The 20,607-nt window shown below is 49.1% G+C and overlaps 1 protein-coding gene across 1 annotated transcript in view; it reads right to left on the bottom strand.

The window, feature by feature from the left end:
• adamtsl3 (ADAMTS-like 3) overlaps positions 1-15,027 on the bottom strand; it is a 170,460-nt gene extending 155,433 nt beyond the window's left edge. The window contains exons 1-5 of the mRNA XM_045225474.1: positions 14,602-15,027; positions 13,300-13,716; positions 12,001-12,417; positions 5,422-5,517; positions 3,894-4,019 (exon numbers count right to left, since the gene is read on the bottom strand). Of these exons, the coding sequence (XP_045081409.1) occupies positions 3,894-4,019; positions 5,422-5,517; positions 12,001-12,417; positions 13,300-13,716; positions 14,602-15,027 (1,482 nt within the window). The remainder of the gene's footprint in view (positions 1-3,893; positions 4,020-5,421; positions 5,518-12,000; positions 12,418-13,299; positions 13,717-14,601) is intronic.
• Between the last annotated feature and the right edge of the window lie 5,580 nt (positions 15,028-20,607).

Below are 20,607 nucleotides of genomic sequence, written 5' to 3'. Positions count from 1 at the left end.
GCAGCCTCCGGCAATGTGTGTGTGTGTGCATGTGTGTGTCTGTGTGTGTTTGTATGCCTGCATGAACATACAGTGCCTTCAAAAAGTATTCACACCCGGTCACTTTTTCCACATGTTGTTATTACAGCCTGAATTCAAAATTGATTACATTTAGATTTTTTTGTCACTGGCTTTACTAATAAAAAATGAAAAGCTGAAATGTCTTGAGTCAATAAGTATTCAACCCCTTTGTTATAGCAAGCCTAAATAAGTTCAGGAGTAAACATTTGCTTAACAAGTCACATAATAATGGACTCACTCTGTGTGCAATAACAGTGTTTAACATGATTTTGAATGACTATCTCCCTCAGTCGAGCAGTGAATTTCAAACACAGATTCAACCACAAAGACCAGGGAAGTTTTCCAATGCCTCGCAAAGAAAAGCACCTATTGTATCTAGTTGTACCTAGTTATTAATTACACTTTGGATGGTGTATCAATACACCCAGTCACTACAACGATACAAGTGTCCTTCCTAACTCAGTTGCCGGAGAGAAAGGAAACCGCTCAGGGATTTCACCATGAGGCCAATGGTAACTTTAAAACAGTTACAGTTTTATGGCTGTGATAGGAGAAAACTGAGGATGGATCAACAACATTGTAGTTACTCCACGATACTAACCTAATTGACAGAGTTAAAAGAAGGAAGCCTGTACAGAATAAAAATATTCCAAAATATGCATCCTGTTTGCAACAAGAAAAATGTGGCAAAATAAGTTACTTTTGTCCTGAAAGAAAGTGTTATGTTTGGGGCAAATCCAATACAACACATTACTGAGTACCACTCTCCATATTTTCAAGCATAGTGGTGGCTGCATCATGTTATGGGTATGCTTGTAATCGTTAAGGACTGGGGAGTTATTCAGGATAAAAAAGAAATGGAATGGAGCTTAGCACAGGCAAAATCCTAGAGGAAAACCTGGTTCAGTCTGCTTTCCACCAGACACTGGGAGGTTTTGCACAATTCAGGTGTGGAAAGCTCTTAAGAGACTTACCCAGAAAGACTCACAGCTGTAATCGCTGCCAAAGGGGATTCTACAAAGTATTGACTCATGGGGTGTGAATACTCATGTGAATGAGATATTTCTGTATTTCATTTTCAATTCATTTGCCAACATTTCTGAAAACTTTGTAATTATGGGGTAATGTGTTTAGATGGGTGAGACAATCTATTGAATCCATTTTGAGTTCAGGCTGTAGCACAACAAGATGTGGAATAAGTCAAGGGGGATGAATACTTTCTGAATGCACTGTATGTGTGTGTGCATGTCTGCCTGCCTGCGTGTGTGTGTGTGTGTGTGTGTGTGTGTGTGTGTGTGTGTGTGCGTGTGTGTGTGTGTGTGTCTGTGTGTTCCACAGACTGGCTCAGCCTCAGACAGTCCCTTTGTTCCTACCACAGGAGAAAGTGTTAGGAACAGTCATATATATTACACCCTATTCCCTATATAGTGCACTACTTTTGACAATTTGCAGTCTACAAATTGTATGTAATTATGCACCTGCCCCCTGACCATCTACTCAAGACAAAGTCGGCCCGCGGCTGAATCCAGTTGATGACCCCTGACATAGAGCATATTGTGTCATTGATGATGTGGTGCAAATGTCTTTATGTTAAGCAGAAATACCCAAGGGAAGGACTCAGTTCAGTTCATATCACTCTGAGGGTGTTCGAGTTCATTCAGGTCTTCAAATTACTTTCGAAGGTACTGTAGTCATTTGAAAATACATATTTTTCGGAGTATTCACATTACAGGACATTTTTTACTAAAGTCAGACTGGATGCAATAAACCCCAAGTGTGAAAACCTCCTCCCAGTCAATACATAGTCAGCGTATGATACCCACGTGGGAATTGAACCTACAACCTTGATATTCCTGCGGGCGGCAACACGGCACCGCGCTTCAACCCACTGAGCCACCTGGCAGCAGTCCCAGTGACCAGACACTGTCTGGCTTAGCCACACATTCCTCCATGGATTCACTTCCTAGCCGGTGGAAGTCATGAACATGAACAGGTTTAGTCACACATCCACCAACACAGAGAAACCCTAAACAAGACTCAAATGTACAGACTATCCACCTGTGTAGCTTAATGCAGCTCTATCACTCATCAAGACATGTCTAAGTCATGAACATGAACAGGTTTAGTCACACATCCACAACAAGAGAGAGACAGAAGCATCCAATTCTACAATGCCATCTTGGACTTACAGTAACATGGCTGCATCGCTCAAGACTAGGGCGAGACAGGCGGAATCCTTCGGAAAGTTTTCAACAAAGAGTCAAACATACTGTGTACTCAAAAAATGTAAGGTTATGGCATCTCCCAAAAAGACCAAAATCAAGCTTTGACAAATCATGATTGAGGTCGAAACATGTCAGCTTTACAAAAAATACAGTCTTTTTGGGAGATGCCATTACATTTTCTTTCATAGACTACATGACATTACCCAGATAAGCACCCCATTCCATAGAAATCATTCTAGTAGCACCGGAATATCTAAACTCTACATACTGAGTACCCACACAGTCCTAAGTCAAGTCCCTATAGCAGCAGGTCTGCAATCTCTGGTCTGGGGACTGACACTGGTCACAGTGACGTTGCTGACTGGCCCTCAGATAGTAATTAGGGTTGAAAATTCTAGTTGCTTTCCCAAAATTCCCAGGTTTTCCAGAAATCCTGGTTGAATGATTCCCAGTATCAGAAGGGAATAAGTAGGAAATCCAGAGTTCTCCAACCAGGATTTCTGGAAAACCTGGGAAATTTGGGAAAGTTACAAGCATTTTGCAACCCTAATACTGACAGTTAGTCGACACTGATTCAGTCAGTTCTAATGTGATAGGTAGGTTGTGATAATGTAAGTGACTTGCCAGTCCCCAGTACAGGGGACTCTGTTTTGCATTAAGGATCCATCTCTACAGAAAGGTTATGGCCTGAAAACCTGTGTTTTAAAGGAAACGTCTCATTCCTGTGTGCCTAAAGAAAATGGGACAGACATTCTGTCAGGTTTTGCCTCTTTATACCACTGTTCTCTCTTCAATTCCCTCTCTGACGTTTAACTGCATATCTGAAATTCACAGACAAATATAATGCCATCTTTCATCTCTGTTCAACTAACCCATGGGCCAAGAGACAGACCAGTATTTCTATTGAATTTGGTGCTTCAAAAAAAAGTACTGGACCATACAACCATACAAATTCCAGACAAATAATTCTGAAGAAATTCAACTTTTAACATTCAGACATGTTTCCGCGTATCATTAGGGATAATTTGTCCTGATATTGGTCAGCTGCGAGCTTTTCAAAACATCATGTACTCAACATTTTAACCGGAATTATGTGGTTCCTGATCCAAATGGCAAAATGTAAAGGAAAAAAACCCAACAACATATCTTTATTCTCCTCAGCTCTTCAGCCCAACGCCAAATGGATCAGCAGGACCGTGCTGCTTTATTGAATCAAACTGGAGAAAATGTTCCACATTTGAGAAGATGCAGCGAGAAGAATGAATGCATTGTATCCTGGTCCACTCAATACCTTCTCACATAGTGTAGAATACAGTATACCTTCTCATGTATACAGTAGAAAAAGAGGTTGGGAACTTTTTCTTACTCCATATAAATAGTTGTTCTTTTGACATGTCATCTGTGTCTCATTTGCTGTCTACAGCCCAAAAACACCCCCGTCTCCTCCCCCCTACTCCCACACGGCACTCACAGCAGACCCACTCAGAGGATCAGGTTTTCCAGTGTGTGTATGCGCATGTGTGCTCGTGTGTGTGTGTGTGTGTGTGTGTGTGTGTGTGTGTGTGTGTGTGTGTGTGTGTGTGCAAGCGTGCGTATGTGTGTACCCACCTGGTCATCATATCTGTAGGTAAGGAACTGGTCCTCGGTAGCGTCCTCCAGGAAACTGCCCTGAGGGGACAGAGCAAACTCAGGCAGGAACACTGCACCCTGGGTCTGGCTCTGGGTCGCTCCACACTGGGGAGACAGGAGGAAGAATAGACAAAGATGAATAGAAAACTTGAAATCCCCAAGAAGAGATCCCTGGCAACTCAGTTAGAGGTTTTGCTTGAATGGCGCTAATAATGTGAACTTCTCCCAACTGCGGTTATTCCTCACGCACCCACACACACACACACACACACACACACACATACATGCACGTGTGTCATCACTGTGCAAATGTGCAGAACAACATCCACTCCTCTCAGCTGCACAGACACCCAATCCAAGAGTACGTAGCGCTAGAGCTCAGAACAGACCGTAGATCAGACTACTAATCGCTGTGATGTTCATTAGAGAAGAGAAACCTGGACCTAAGTCTTGTTTAATAAACAGATGCAGTGATATCATCTTCCCAAGTAGACCAGGGTCAGTATCGTATTCACACTGTGTGTATACACAGGAGAGACTAGCTGTGCTCCAGCTAACATCACTGAATTCTGGGGATCTAGCTAACATCACTGAATTCACGGCATTCTTTCTGAAATTGTGAAAACACACACACACACACTATCACAAGCATACTCACACACATGTAGGTTACACACACACACACAGGCACGTGTGTGTGTTCACTTCAGTGACTCCCTAATGAAAGCCTAACAGATTCCAGTAAGTGGGGAAGCAGGTGTTTAATGAAGACACTTAGGGCCGGATGGAGCAGCAGTATGGCTGGCAGTATGGCTGGCAGTATGGCTGGCAGTATGGCTGGCAGTATGGCTAGCAGTATGACTGGCATGCTTCTCCCTAAGGATCAACACGCTTTCATCATGGTCTCCAACTGACACACACACAAGCATGACCACCCCCATGCACAGTAACTTGGTGGGTGTCTGACAGGACACCAGAGGAAACACCAGCTGAGAGGCAGGACTTCACAGTCTTCTCCCACTAAGCTGTCCTCCATGCACACACACACACACACACACACACACACACACACACACACACACACACACACACACACACACACACACACACACACACACACACACACACACACACACACACACACACACACACACACACACACACTACCAACCCTGCACCCAGACTCTAGCCTAAACAAAGCCTGTCCCCCACAAAGCACACTGCCATCTGTATGAACTGGGGATATGTCCCAAATGGCACCCTATTCCCTATATAGTGCACTGGTTTTGACCAGAGCTCAATGGGTGCTGATCAAAAGTAGTGCACTATGAAAGGAATAGGGTGCCATTTGGGAGACATCCTGTGACCCCCCCCCAGCTCCCTATATATAAGTCTGGATCAGAGGAACCAAAATAAACACAGACACATGTCCGTCCCTCAGGTGTCGATAGACATGACTTTTAAGTAGGCTTCCCATTCTGTATGAAAGGGCTAAAACAGAAGTTACACTGGAAACAGGCTGGCTGGCGGAGACACTGATGTTGTCAGATTCAGACAGCAGACTCTGAGTCCACTGGGGTTCACTGGCATTACCACAGGCAGACTAGAGCAGACACAATGTTGGATGAGTCACTGTGAGCCAAATATATACATATTGTTTATGCTTCAGTGCAGTCGCTCCTGCATCACGCCAACACCAAAATACCATAGAATAATCAGAGAGATTGCTTTCAGTCTCTGATCAAACTGGCCTTGCACTACAGAAGGTTTTATCTGGTCCATAGATTATATACAGTGGGGGAAAAAAGTATTTAGTCAGCCACCAATTGTGCAAGTTCTCCCACTTAAAAAGATGAGAGAGGCCTGTAATTTTCATCATAGGTACACGTCAACTATGACAGACAAAATGAGAGAAAAAAATCCAGAAAATCACATTGTAGGATTTTTAATGAATTTATTTGCAAATTATGGTGGAAAATAAGTATTTGGTCACCTACAAACAAGCAAGATTTCTGGCTCTCACAGACCTGTAACTTCTTCTTTAAGAGGCTCCTCTGTCCTCCACTCGTTACCTGTATTAATGGCACCTGTTTGAACTTGTTATCAGTATAAAAGACACCTGTCCACAACCTCAAACAGTCACACTCCAAACTCCACTATGGCCAAGACCAAAGAGCTGTCAAAGGACACCAGAAACAAAATTGTAGACCTGCACCAGGCTGGGAAGACTGAATCTGCAATAGGTAAGCAGCTTGGTTTGAAGAAATCAACTGTGGGAGCAATTATTAGGAAATGGAAGACATACAAGACCACTGATAATCTCCCTTGATCTGGGGCTCCACGCAAGATCTCACCCCGTGGGGTCAAAAATGATCACAAGAACGGTGAGCAAAAATCCCAGAACCACACGGGGGGACCTAGTGAATGACCTGCAGAGAGCTGGGACCAAAGTAACAAAGCCTACCATCAGTAACACACTACGCCGCCAGGGACTCAAATCCTGCAGTGCCAGACGTGTCCCCCTGCTTAAGCCAATACATGTCCAGGCCCGTCTGAAGTTTGCTAGAGTGCATTTGGATGATCCAGAAGAGGATTGGGAGAATGTCATATGGTCAGATGAAACCAAAATAGAACTTTTTGGTAAAAACTCAACTCGTCGTGTTTGGAGGACAAAGAATGCTGAGTTGCATCCAAAGAATACCATACCTACTGTGAAGCATGGGGGTGGAAACATCATGCTTTGGGGCTGTTTTTCTGCAAAGGGACCAGGACGACTGATCCGTGTAAAGGAAAGAATGAATGGGGCCATGTATCGTGAGATTTTGAGTGAAAACCTCCTTCCATCAGCAAGGGCATTGAAGATGAAACGTGGCTGGGTCTTTCAGCATGACATTGATCCCAAACACACCGCACGGGCAACGAAGGAGTGGCTTCGTAAGAAGCATTTCAAGGTCCTGGAGTGGCCTAGCCAGTCTCCAGATCTCAACTCCATAGAAAATCTTTGGAGGGAGTTGAAAGTCTGTGTTGCCCAGCGACAGCCCCAAAACATCACTGCTCTAGAGGAGATCTGCATGGAGGAATGGGTCAAAATACCAGCAACAGTGTGTGAAAACCTTGTGAAGACTTACAGAAAACGTTTGACCTGTGTCATTGCCAACAAAGGGTATATAACAAAGTATTGAGAAACTTTTGTTATTGACCAAATACTTATTTTCCACCATAATTTGCTAATGTTTCTTTCTCATTTTGTCTGTCATAGTTGACGTGTACCTATGATGAAAATTACAGGCCTCTCTCATCTTTTTAAGTGGGAGAACTTGCACAATTGGTGGCTGACTAAATACTTTTTTCCCCCACTGTAACGTGCCTGTACCCCTGCATACACATACACACGCGCAAACACACACACGCACAGATGCTGTGCCCCCTTCACAGCACTCCATAACATTATCAAGCAGCACACACCCAGTGTGTCTATATCCCCTGTAAAGACATGGAAAGAAGCCATAAGTCACCTTCGGAGTAGCAATCCATCTATGCCCACATCTGGTCACACTCACACTCTAACACACACCTGCACGCACACACATACAAACACACACACATACACACTCTCTCTCTCTCACACACCCTCCCGCTGTGAAGTCACTGGGTCGTGGCGTTACAGCCCACCATAACAGCTAGACCTCTAATTGAGTTTACACACCACTAGAGTGACCATGTCTGGGCTATCCTGCCCATTGGAGGGCACAGCTGGTCTCGCTCTCTCTCTCCCTATCTCTCTCACTCTCTCATTCTCTCACTCTCACTCACTCTCTCTGTCTCTCTCTCTTTCTGTCTCTCTCTCTTTCTGTCTCTCTCTCTTTCTGTCTCTCTCTCTTTCTGTCTCTCTCTCTTTCTGTCTCTCTCCTCTCTCCCAGTCTCGCTCTCTCTCGCTCTCAAGGGTCATTGAGTCACTACAATGACTGTAGGGATTATGGTGACAGAGAAAATACCACTAAGTATAGTTTCCACAACACCCCAGTCTGTGTGAGTCTGTGTCTGTGTGTGTGTGTAATGTGTGTGTGTGTGAGTCTATGTGTGTGGCGTGTGAGTCTGTGTGTGTGTGTTTAGCCAAAGAGAAAGCACTGAGCTACAGTATATAGGGAGAAAGACAAGATCCTTCCTGGATAGCCATGATTGGCTGAGATAATGCAGGGGTTGACTATGCTGACGGTTTGCCATGCTTTTACATATTAATTATTAAAGAGATGGGTGGGGCTCAGGCTTAAGAGGGTGTGAACAATGCTGAATGGAAACAAAGAAGAGCTCTCTAGTAAGTGTGAAGATCCAATCAAAATCTTTCACGGGCATTTTCTCCTACTTGTCTCCTAAGTGGGTTTACAACACAGGAGGCTGGTGGCACCTTAATTGGGGAGGATGGGCTCGTGGTAATGGCTGGAGCAGAATCAGTGGAATGGTATCAAATACATCAAACACTCCGTTCCAGCTATTATTATGAGCTGTCCTCCCCTCAGCAGCCTCCACTGGTTTACAAGTTTATTAACTTTGAAAGCAGCATTACTTCCCCAACTACAGTGGGGGAAGTAATGGTTTCTCCAACTACAGTGGGGAAAGTAATGGTTTCTCTAACTACAGTGGGGGAAGTAATGTTTTCTCCAACTAAAGCATATGATATACAATTTTGAAGTAAAAATAAAATAAAATAAAAAAATCACTTACATTTGACACAAGCCCCCATCGAAAAATCTGGTCACAAATTAAGTCACCTATTATGTTATAATGTTGAATGTTGATGTCACTGCACAGTTGAAGCAAGCACACACGTTTCCTAGCCATCAAATGACTTTTTAAAAAATATAATGGAGACACGGTCTTCATAAAGGGATAGTGTTTTAATATGAGTTGGATTGGAATGTATGTAAGATGTTTTAGACACTTTCCGAATGTATTGGGCTTATGACATAAATCTGACTCCAGAAAATATGACTGTTTACTATCTCGGTAGGGGAACTAAATATCCAAAAACTTTTTGGAGTATCATCTACAGCCAAGTTAAGTGGGAAAAGTCTTGTTAAAGGGGCAGTCTGCAATTAAAAAACCAACAATCCAGGCACCCCGCCACTTGTTTCGGTAAACAGTTGAGGGATGGGGCTGGAGAAAGGTAGCCACTCTCTAATTTAAAGATGGAACATTTTCTATTTTTCAAGAATCTTAATATTGGTCATTTAAAAGTTAAAAAATGTATGTACCAAATGCAGACTGTAGCTTTAAGTTGTGTTTTGAGGGGAAGATCCCTTTTAAGTGCATTATTCTTAGTTCAATCACTGGTACAGAGAGAAAGAGGGGAGAGAAAGACAGTGAGGGTGGGTGGACAGGGATGGAAACATGTGGGGAGAGAGAGAGAGAGAGAGAGAGAGAGAGAGAGAGAGAGAGAGAGAGAGAGAGAGAGAGAGAGAGAGAGAGAGAGAGAGAGAGAGCAGGTGTGATAGAGAGGGAAAGTCAAGTCTGATCTCATTGTGTAAAAGTCTATTTTCACCCTCAGAGGCAGTGGAGTGGGAGCAATACCAGCTCTATTCATACGAAACACACACACACACACACCAATCTGTTCAGCTCTAGCGCTCCACTGGCGATCCCAGTCACAGAGTCATCCCCCAACAAATGCTTTACCATGAATGGTCCTTCCTTCACAGGACAATATCTTGATTTAACCTGTACTGACACACAAACACACACACACACACACTCTGATTCCACGATACCCATGAATGGTCATTTTTGAAGATCGAAATACAAAATACATGTAAGACTGATGTGTTTTTGAAACATCCAATACAGAGAGAGAGTGTACGTGTGTGTGTGTGTTTGTGTGTTTCGTTGCGTGAGTGTGTGTGTGTATACACAGCCAAATAATCACAGCTTTCTTCCTGGGACACGTCACGATATGGGGCAATTGACAAAAATTAGATTCCCCTTAAGGGCACTAGAAAGCATGGGCTCCCGAGTGGTGCAGTGGTCTAAGGCACTGCATCTCAGTGCTTGAGGCGTAACTACAGACCCCCTTGTTCGATTCCAGGCTGTATCACAACCGGCCGTGATTGGGAGTCCCATAGGGCGGCGCACAATTGGCCCAGGTTTGGCCGGTGTAGGCCGTCATTGTAAATAAGAATTTGGGGGGGGGGTACATACACACACACGCACAGTATTAATAACAGTGCTGTTAAGAGTTCAAGGCATTCCAATTATATCCAGTTGCTTATCAGAACAAAGTTGAAAGCTAAACTAAAGCCGACCCCCTGAGTTTAAGAAAATGTACAGAGCCCCTCTTGGAAGAGACCATTAATTAGAGGTGGGGGTGATCTCTTCAAAGTCATTTCTATCTCCCCCTGAAAGACTTTGGTTTCAACTGGATTCATTGGAAATTATTGCTGCCCAAAAGGCTTCTTCAAGGGAAACATTGTGACTGTCTCGGTTCGACAGACGCTGGGAGACGGGAAGCAAGTACAGGGTGATGATTTATTAAATAAAAGACATGGAACAAAACACGGACAGCGTCTGGACAGGGGAAACTAAACAACATCAATGCAGACACGGGGATCAAACTTGGGAACAGACAGATATAGAAGGGGTAATCAACAAAGTGAGTCCAGTGAGTGATGGTAATGATGGTAACAGGTGTGCGTAATGATGGGTATCCTGGCGCCCTCGAGCGCCAGGGAAGGGGAGCAGGAGCAGGTGTGACAGTACTCCCTCCCTCTAGGGACGCCACTTGGCGTCCCACCTGGGCGAGCCTGACGGGCTGGCCGAGGCATGGGAGCCGGACGATCCGGCGAGGCATGGGAACCTGTTGAGCCTGACGGGCCGGCCAAGGCATGGAAGCCTCACGAGCCGGCCAAGAGCGGAAACCTTTAGAGCCTGATGGGCCGGCTGAGGCATAGAAGCCTCACGAGCCGGCCAAGGAGCGGGAACCTTTAGAGCCTGACGGGCCGGCCGAGGTGTGGGAGCCTGACGGGCCGGCTGAGGCATAGAAGCCTCACGAGCCGGCCAAGGAGCGGGAACCTTTAGAGCCTGACGGGCCGGCCGAGGTGTGGGAGCCTGACGGGCCGGCTGAGGCATAGAAGCCTCACGAGCCGGCCAAGGAGCGGGAACCTTTAGAGCCTGACGGGCCGGCCGAGGTGTGGGAGCCTGACGGGCCGGCTGAGGCATAGAAGCCTCACGAGCCGGCCAAGGAGCGGGAACCTTTCGAGCCTGACGGGCCGGCCGAGGTGTGGGAGCCTGACGAGCTGGCTGAGGCATGGAAGCCTGATGAGCCGGCTGAGGCGTGCAAGCCTGACGAGCCGGCTGAGGCGTGGGAGCCTGATGAGCCGGCTGAGGCGTGGGGTGGGATATGAGCCTGTTGAACCGGCTGAGAAGTGGGAGCCCGACGAGCCGGCTGAGGCATGACGTGGGATGGGAACCTGCCGAGCCAACTGAGGCAAGGAAATCTCTCGAGCCAGCTAAGGCATGGAAGCCCGACGAGCCAGCTGAGGCACCCCCGGTTCCTTTGGCCGCGGCACCCGGACCCGACGTCACCAACCCCCAAAAATAAAAAATCATTAAAAAAAACGTCCTTATGCTTCCAATATTGGTGTCTGCATTCTGTAACAGTCTCGGTTCAACAGACACTGGGAGACGGGAAGCAAGTACAGGGGTGATGATTTAATAAATAAAAGACATAACTGACTTGCCTAGTTAAATAAAGGCTTCTTCAAGGGAAACATTGTGACTGTCTCGGTTCGACAGACGCTGGGAGACGGGAAGCAAGTACAGGGTGAAGATTTATTAAATAAAAGACATGGAACAAAACACGGACAGCGTCTGGACAGGGGAAACTAAACAACATCAATGCAGACACGGGGATCAAACTTGGGAACAGACAGATATAGAAGGGGTAATCAACAAAGTGAGTCCAGTGAGTGATGGTAATGATGGTAACAGGTGTGCGTAATGATGGGTATCCTGGCGCCCTCGAGCGCCAGGGAAGGGGAGCAGGAGCAGGTGTGACAGTACTCCCTCCCTCTAGGGACGCCACTTGGCGTCCCACCTGGGCGAGCCTGACGGGCTGGCCGAGGCATGGGAGCCGGACGATCCGGCGAGGCATGGGAACCTGTTGAGCCTGACGGGCCGGCCAAGGCATGGAAGCCTCACGAGCCGGCCGAAGAGCGGAAACCTTTAGAGCCTGATGGGCCGGCTGAGGCATAGAAGCCTCACGAGCCGGCCAAGGAGCGGGAACCTTTAGAGCCTGACGGGCCGGCCGAGGTGTGGGAGCCTGACGGGCCGGCTGAGGCATAGAAGCCTCACGAGCCGGCCAAGGAGCGGGAACCTTTAGAGCCTGACGGGCCGGCCGAGGTGTGGGAGCCTGACGGGCCGGCTGAGGCATAGAAGCCTCACGAGCCGGCCAAGGAGCGGGAACCTTTAGAGCCTGACGGGCCGGCCGAGGTGTGGGAGCCTGACGGGCCGGCTGAGGCATAGAAGCCTCACGAGCCGGCCAAGGAGCGGAACCTTTCGAGCCTGACGGGCCGGCCGAGGTGTGGGAGCCTGACGAGCTGGCTGAGGCATGGAAGCCTGATGAGCCGGCTGAGGCGTGCAAGCCTGACGAGCCGGCTGAGGCGTGGGAGCCTGATGAGCCGGCTGAGGCGTGGGGTGGGATATGAGCCTGTTGAACCGGCTGAGAAGTGGGAGCCCGACGAGCCGGCTGAGGCATGACGTGGGATGGGAACCTGCCGAGCCAACTGAGGCAAGGAAATCTCTCGAGCCAGCTAAGGCATGGAAGCCCGACGAGCCAGCTGAGGCACCCCCGGTTCCTTTGGCCGCGGCACCCGGACCCGACGTCACCAACCCCCAAAAATAAAAATCATTAAAAAAACGTCCTTATGCTTCCAATATTGGTGTCTGCATTCTGTAACAGTCTCGGTTCAACAGACACTGGGAGACGGGAAGCAAGTACAGGGTGATGATTTAATAAATAAAAGACATAACTGACTTGCCTAGTTAAATAAAGGCTTCTTCAAGGGAAACATTGTGACTGTCTCGGTTCGACAGACGCTGGGAGACGGGAAGCAAGTACAGGGTGAAGATTTATTAAATAAAAGACATGGAACAAAACACGGACAGCGTCTGGACAGGGGAAACTAAACAACATCAATGCAGACACGGGGATCAAACTTGGGAACAGACAGATATAGAAGGGGTAATCAACAAAGTGAGTCCAGTGAGTGATGGTAATGATGGTAACAGGTGTGCGTAATGATGGGTATCCTGGCGCCCTCGAGCGCCAGGGAAGGGGAGCAGGAGCAGGTGTGACAGTACTCCCTCCCTCTAGGGACGCCACTTGGCGTCCCACCTGGGCGAGCCTGACGGGCTGGCCGAGGCATGGGAGCCGGACGATCCGGCGAGGCATGGGAACCTGTTGAGCCTGACGGGCCGGCCAAGGCATGGAAGCCTCACGAGCCGGCCGAAGAGCGGAAACCTTTAGAGCCTGATGGGCCGGCTGAGGCATAGAAGCCTCACGAGCCGGCCAAGGAGCGGGAACCTTTAGAGCCTGACGGGCCGGCCGAGGTGTGGGAGCCTGACGGGCCGGCTGAGGCATAGAAGCCTCACGAGCCGGCCAAGGAGCGGGAACCTTTAGAGCCTGACGGGCCGGCCGAGGTGTGGGAGCCTGACGGGCCGGCTGAGGCATAGAAGCCTCACGAGCCGGCCAAGGAGCGGGAACCTTTAGAGCCTGACGGGCCGGCCGAGGTGTGGGAGCCTGACGGGCCGGCTGAGGCATAGAAGCCTCACGAGCCGGCCAAGGAGCGGGAACCTTTCGAGCCTGACGGGCCGGCCGAGGTGTGGGAGCCTGACGAGCTGGCTGAGGCATGGAAGCCTGATGAGCCGGCTGAGGCGTGCAAGCCTGACGAGCCGGCTGAGGCGTGGGAGCCTGATGAGCCGGCTGAGGCGTGGGGTGGGATATGAGCCTGTTGAACCGGCTGAGAAGTGGGAGCCCGACGAGCCGGCTGAGGCATGACGTGGGATGGGAACCTGCCGAGCCAACTGAGGCAAGGAAATCTCTCGAGCCAGCTAAGGCATGGAAGCCCGACGAGCCAGCTGAGGCACCCCCGGTTCCTTTGGCCGCGGCACCCGGACCCGACGTCACCAACCCCCAAAAATAAAAAATCATTAAAAAAAACGTCCTTATGCTTCCAATATTGGTGTCTGCATTCTGTAACAGTCTCGGTTCAACAGACACTGGGAGACGGGAAGCAAGTACAGGGTGATGATTTAATAAATAAAAGACATAACTGACTTGCCTAGTTAAATAAAGGCTTCTTCAAGGGAAACATTGTGACTGTCTCGGTTCGACAGACGCTGGGAGACGGGAAGCAAGTACAGGGTGAAGATTTATTAAATAAAAGACATGGAACAAAACACGGACAGCGTCTGGACAGGGGAAACTAAACAACATCAATGCAGACACGGGGATCAAACTTGGGAACAGACAGATATAGAAGGGGTAATCAACAAAGTGAGTCCAGTGAGTGATGGTAATGATGGTAACAGGTGTGCGTAATGATGGGTATCCTGGCGCCCTCGAGCGCCAGGGAAGGGGAGCAGGAGCAGGTGTGACAGTACTCCCTCCCTCTAGGGACGCCACTTGGCGTCCCACCTGGGCGAGCCTGACGGGCTGGCCGAGGCATGGGAGCCGGACGATCCGGCGAGGCATGGGAACCTGTTGAGCCTGACGGGCCGGCCAAGGCATGGAAGCCTCACGAGCCGGCCGAAGAGCGGAAACCTTTAGAGCCTGATGGGCCGGCTGAGGCATAGAAGCCTCACGAGCCGGCCAAGGAGCGGGAACCTTTAGAGCCTGACGGGCCGGCCGAGGTGTGGGAGCCTGACGGGCCGGCTGAGGCATAGAAGCCTCACGAGCCGGCCAAGGAGCGGGAACCTTTAGAGCCTGACGGGCCGGCCGAGGTGTGGGAGCCTGACGGGCCGGCTGAGGCATAGAAGCCTCACGAGCCGGCCAAGGAGCGGGAACCTTTAGAGCCTGACGGGCCGGCCGAGGTGTGGGAGCCTGACGGGCCGGCTGAGGCATAGAAGCCTCACGAGCCGGCCAAGGAGCGGGAACCTTTCGAGCCTGACGGGCCGGCCGAGGTGTGGGAGCCTGACCCGAGCTGGCTGAGGCATGGAAGCCTGATGAGCCGGCTGAGGCGTGCAAGCCTGACGAGCCGGCTGAGGCGTGGGAGCCTGATGAGCCGGCTGAGGCGTGGGGTGGGATATGAGCCTGTTGAACCGGCTGAGAAGTGGGAGCCCGACGAGCCGGCTGAGGCATGACGTGGGATGGGAACCTGCCGAGCCAACTGAGGCAAGGAAATCTCTCGAGCCAGCTAAGGCATGGAAGCCCGACGAGCCAGCTGAGGCACCCCCGGTTCCTTTGGCCGCGGCACCCGGACCCGACGTCACCAACCCCCAAAAATAAAAATCATTAAAAAAAACGTCCTTATGCTTCCAATATTGGTGTCTGCATTCTGTAACAGTCTCGGTTCAACAGACACTGGGAGACGGGAAGCAAGTACAGGGTGATGATTTAATAAATAAAAGACATAACTGACTTGCCTAGTTAAATAAAGGCTTCTTCAAGGGAAACATTGTGACTGTCTCGGTTCGACAGACGCTGGGAGACGGGAAGCAAGTACAGGGTGAAGATTTATTAAATAAAAGACATGGAACAAAACACGGACAGCGTCTGGACAGGGGAAACTAAACAACATCAATGCAGACACGGGGATCAAACTTGGGAACAGACAGATATAGAAGGGGTAATCAACAAAGTGAGTCCAGTGAGTGATGGTAATGATGGTAACAGGTGTGCGTAATGATGGGTATCCTGGCGCCCTCGAGCGCCAGGGAAGGGGAGCGGGAGCAGGTGTGACAGTACTCCCTCCCTCTAGGGACGCCACTTGGCGTCCCACCTGGGCGAGCCTGACGGGCTTTTAATAAATAAAAGACATGGAACAAAACACGGACAGCGTCTGGACGGGGGAAACGAAACAACATCAATGCAGACACAGGGATCAAACTTGGGAACAGACAGATATAGAAGGGGCAATCAACAAAGTGAAGGAGTCCAGGTGAGTCCAAATTCTGACAAGAACGTCTGTGGGAAACTCTGAGAGAAACTCTGGGAGAAACTCTGGAAGAGGGACCGCGTTCAGTTCATTAAACATTTTGCTACATCCACAACAGTTTGTTCTGAACGATGTTTCACCAACACGGTGCACACCTATCCTAAACAGTCTTCGAGGTACGATTGCTCCCATTTAGGTGGGTGTGGCAGGGTGTGACCTGATCAATATGAGAGTGTGACCATTTGGAATCTAAAAACTTGTGCAGCAGCTGCAGTACACACCCGCCCAGGCAGGTGCACAGATAGGGCTCTACCTGTACAGAGCACAGGCCCCTTTGCCCTTCCAGTCTCCAAAGTCCCCTTTTTGGTGGTGGTATTTATTGTTGTTCGGAACCCACTGCCCGCAAGTCATCGTCAAGTTCGCCACCCACCACCCCGTCCGTTGGTTGCGCCTGTTGATCTGCCCTGTATGGAGCTCATTCGCGCTCAGTTGCCATTTTCCCAGTCTGCCCTGTACAGAGATTGCACGTGCCTGCTATCCAAACATGCACAGCTTGAGAGATGCGGTCACCAGTCGAGTGTGTGTAGCCAACTACCTAGTTCAAATATCAACAGTGCTGCCACAGCAGCATAACATTTAATTATCACTTGATAACACTTGATTTAGCCTACATCATCATCAATATTCAGTCTGATTGGCTGATACTCACAGCAGAGAGAGGCAGGAAGACAGAGAGGTAAATCACAATCAGTAAAATAAATAGAGTTAGCTAACTAGCAGATTTACATCAATCATCAACTTCAATGATCAGCTGATAGTCCACCATCTTTTCCCCACGTCAATCATGTCTTTAGGAGGCACTAACTAGCTTGCTTACAATTTGTGATGATGAGTGTGTTGTTGCAGAACTAAATAGGCCTATGCTAAAAAAATATGCTACAGGCATTTGGTTTGTTATGAATTTCGAGATATGAATTATGAATGTATTTATTCTTTCAAGCGGGGGGAGGGGAGGGGGGTTCATTTTGAGCATCTGCCCCTGGAAGGTCTGTGCACAGCCCTGCACTAGCCTCCGAGCCACTATAATCGCAACGTTCTTCAAGCACCGTTTTCATTCAATTGAACGTTGCACAACGTTGTGCCCTGCTGAACAAAGCCCTGCTGTTTTCCCACGTTAATGCCTTACTGGAAGTGTGGTATTCCTGATCGGTATTCCTGATTGGCATCCCTTCGGAACGCTACGTCATCTCTAGCCCATCTCTCCAGAGGCAAATAGCTCAGATATCCACAGATTCCAGAATGCTTCCCTCACCAGGGTAACACCTCCTGTCACCATCGCCGTGATGGATGGTTGTTATGAGAGACGGACCAATGGCAGCGAATGTTAATGGAGTGTGAACCAAAGAGGAAGAGGTTTAATGGCGTATGTCGCCCACGGCCAGTCATATTTAACAGAAAGATCTGGGTACCAGGGGGGAGGAGAGGAAGAGGACAAGTTGATGGGAGAGGCATCTACTCCACACCTAACCCAGAAGTGACTACAAAGCATGGATATGCAAAGGAATTCCAATCACCGAAGACAAAGTTGTCCTGCAGAACAGGATCAATCCGGATGTGAGAAAAATATGTAAAGAGGTAGAAGACTACTGGGTGATTCATGGTCCAGATTGGACTACGGCCTCAGGCGAGAGGGATATCATGAGGCATCCCATCCGACCGTATGAAATCCTGATTAAAGAGGTTTGAGGAACATGTGTAGATCAGATGAGGGGGAAACTATAATTGGGAAAAAAATATGAATAACTAAGTGACGCAGTGGTCTAAGGCACTGCATCGCAGTGCTAGCTGTGCCACGAGAGATCCTGGTTCGTATCCAGGCTCTGTCGTAGCCGGCCGTGACCGGGAGACCCATGGGGCGGAGCACAATTGGCCCAGCGTCGTCCAGGGTAGGGGAGGGAATGGCCGGCAGGGATGTAGCTCAGTTGGTAGAGCATGGCGTTTGCAACGCCAGGGTTGTGGGTTCGTTTCCCACGGGGGGCCAGTATGAAAAAAATTAAATATGTATGCACTCACTAACTGTAAGTCACTCTGGATAAGAGCATCTGCTAAATGACTAAAATGTAAATCATCCTAATCATAACTAATTAGGGCTATCAGTTAACTCGAGTTAACCTTACAGTGAGGGAAAAAAGTATTTGATCCCCTGCTGATTTTGTACGTTTGTCCACTGACAAAGAATTGATCAGTCTATAATTTTAATGGTATGTTTATTTGAACAGTGAGAGGGCATCTAAAGCACTGCATCGCAGCGTCACTACAGCCATGACCGGGAGTCCCATAGGGCAGCGTCACTACAGCCGTGGCCGGGAGTCCCATAGGGCAGCGTCACTACAGCCGTGACCGGGAGTCCCATAGGGCAGCGTCACTACAGCCATGACCGGGAGTCCCATAGGGCAGCGTCACTACAGCCGTGGCCGGGAGTCCCATAGGGCAGCGTCACTACAGCCATGACCGGGAGTCCCATAGGGCAGCGTCACTACAGCCGTGGCCGGGAGTCCCATAGGGCAGCGTCACTACAGCCATGACCGGGAGTCCCATAGGGCAGCGTCACTACAGCCGTGGCCGGGAGTCCCATAGGGCAGCGTCACTACAGCCATGACCGGGAGTCCCATAGGGCAGCGTCACTACAGCCGTGACCGGGAGTCCCATAGGGCAGCGTCACTACAGCCATGGCCGGGAGTCCCATAGGGCAGCGTCACTACAGCCATGACCGGGAGTCCCGTAGGGCAGCGTCACTACAGCCGTGGCCGGGAGTCCCATAGGGCAGCGTCACTACAGCCGTGGCCGGGAGTCCCATAGGGCAGCGTCACTACAGCCGTGGCCGGGAGTCCCATAGGGCAGCGTCACTACAGCCGTGGCCGGGAGTCCCATAGGGCAGCGTCACTACAGCCGTGACCGGGAGTCCCATAGGGCAGCGTCGTCCGGGTTAGGGGAGGGTTTGGCCGGTGGGGGCTTTACTTGGCTCATCGCGCTCCTGCTACTCCTTGTGGCGGGCCGGGCGCCTGCAGGCTGACTTCGGTTGTCAGTTGAACTGTGTTTCCTCCGACACATTGGTGTGGCTTGCTTCCGGGTTAAGCGAGCAGGTGTTAAGAAACGCGGTTTGGCGGGTGATGTTTCGGAGGACACGTGACTCGACCTTCGCCTATCCCGAGCCATTTGGGGAGTTGCAGTGATGAGACGAGATCGTAATCACGAAATTGGGGAGAAAATGTTTTAATGAAATGTGAGTTATAGATCTATCATTCTACTGAAAAGCAAGTCTAAGAAGTGGTAGATATGTTCTATGTGTGCTATTTCTATGCTTCCCATTTTGTTTTTGCGTCTTTTACATTCTGTTTTGTACACCAGCTTCAAACAGCTGAACCAACAATATTTTTCGTTATGGAAAATATATTTCACAGCAGTTTAGATGGTACAATGATTCTCTACAGTATACTACGTTATTTTGTCACATAAACTGAAATTAGGCAAACTATTAGAGTTTTAGCAACCAGGAAATGGTGAGAGATTTCTGCAAAGTGCAACTTTAACTTTAAATCACAGATTTAATCAGTCTGGAGATTGCATACGTGGCCCACTTTAAAGTGGAGCAACTGGGGGGGGGGGGGGGTGTATTAGACACATATAGAGATAGAGAGAGATTCAAGCAGTGAGAGAGAGGGAGAGATAGAGTGAGATAAATCAGACAGACAGTGACAGAGAGAGGAGAGAGAAACAGATTCCAACCAGCTGATTGGCAGAGAACCCAGAGTGGAAATGGAGCCGGTGTGTTTGCAGCTGAGAGGAGACTGAATGGACACACTGTCCATGTGAATGAAAGAGTCTTTCACACACGCCTGTGACCTGCTCCTCACACACACACACACACACACACACACACACACACACACACACACACACACACACACACACACACACACACACACACACACACACACACACACACACACACACAGAACACACACACACACACACACACACACACACAGAACACATTGGCCCATGCAGGCCACAGGGTTGGCCATAGAGCAGCCCTCAGTCGAGGTTCAGCTGTGGGGTGAAGAGGTGACTGGTGACTGAGGTGTGAGGACAGAAAGTGATCTATTCACTCTTCAGCTTTGGCTCAAATACCAGGGCTGCTGACATTGAACCTGAGCTAGAGAGATGAGGGAGCAGGGCAGAGCAGAGCAGCCTAGTCTGGTCCCATACTAGATGTGTTGTAACAACTCTTCTACAGCACAGACCTGCAAGGGTATTTTCTTCTTGAAGGAGGAATTTACATAACACATATAGAAATTGTCAGCCAATCATCTGAGGGACCAATGAGTACCATCCCTGGGACAGAAACTGTACACATGACGGAGGTTGAGAAACAGACATGGGCAGATATTTCAATAAACAGGCAGAGAGGGAGTAGGCTAATCTGCTATGAATAGCTACACCTCCTCGTCCACTGATTCATACACAAGCCCTACAAACAGTATGTG

Source organism: Coregonus clupeaformis, chromosome 15, assembly GCF_020615455.1.
Source record: "Coregonus clupeaformis isolate EN_2021a chromosome 15, ASM2061545v1, whole genome shotgun sequence".
Taxonomy (NCBI): Eukaryota; Metazoa; Chordata; class Actinopteri; order Salmoniformes; family Salmonidae; genus Coregonus; species Coregonus clupeaformis.
This window is presented reverse-complemented; position numbering and strand designations above follow the sequence as displayed.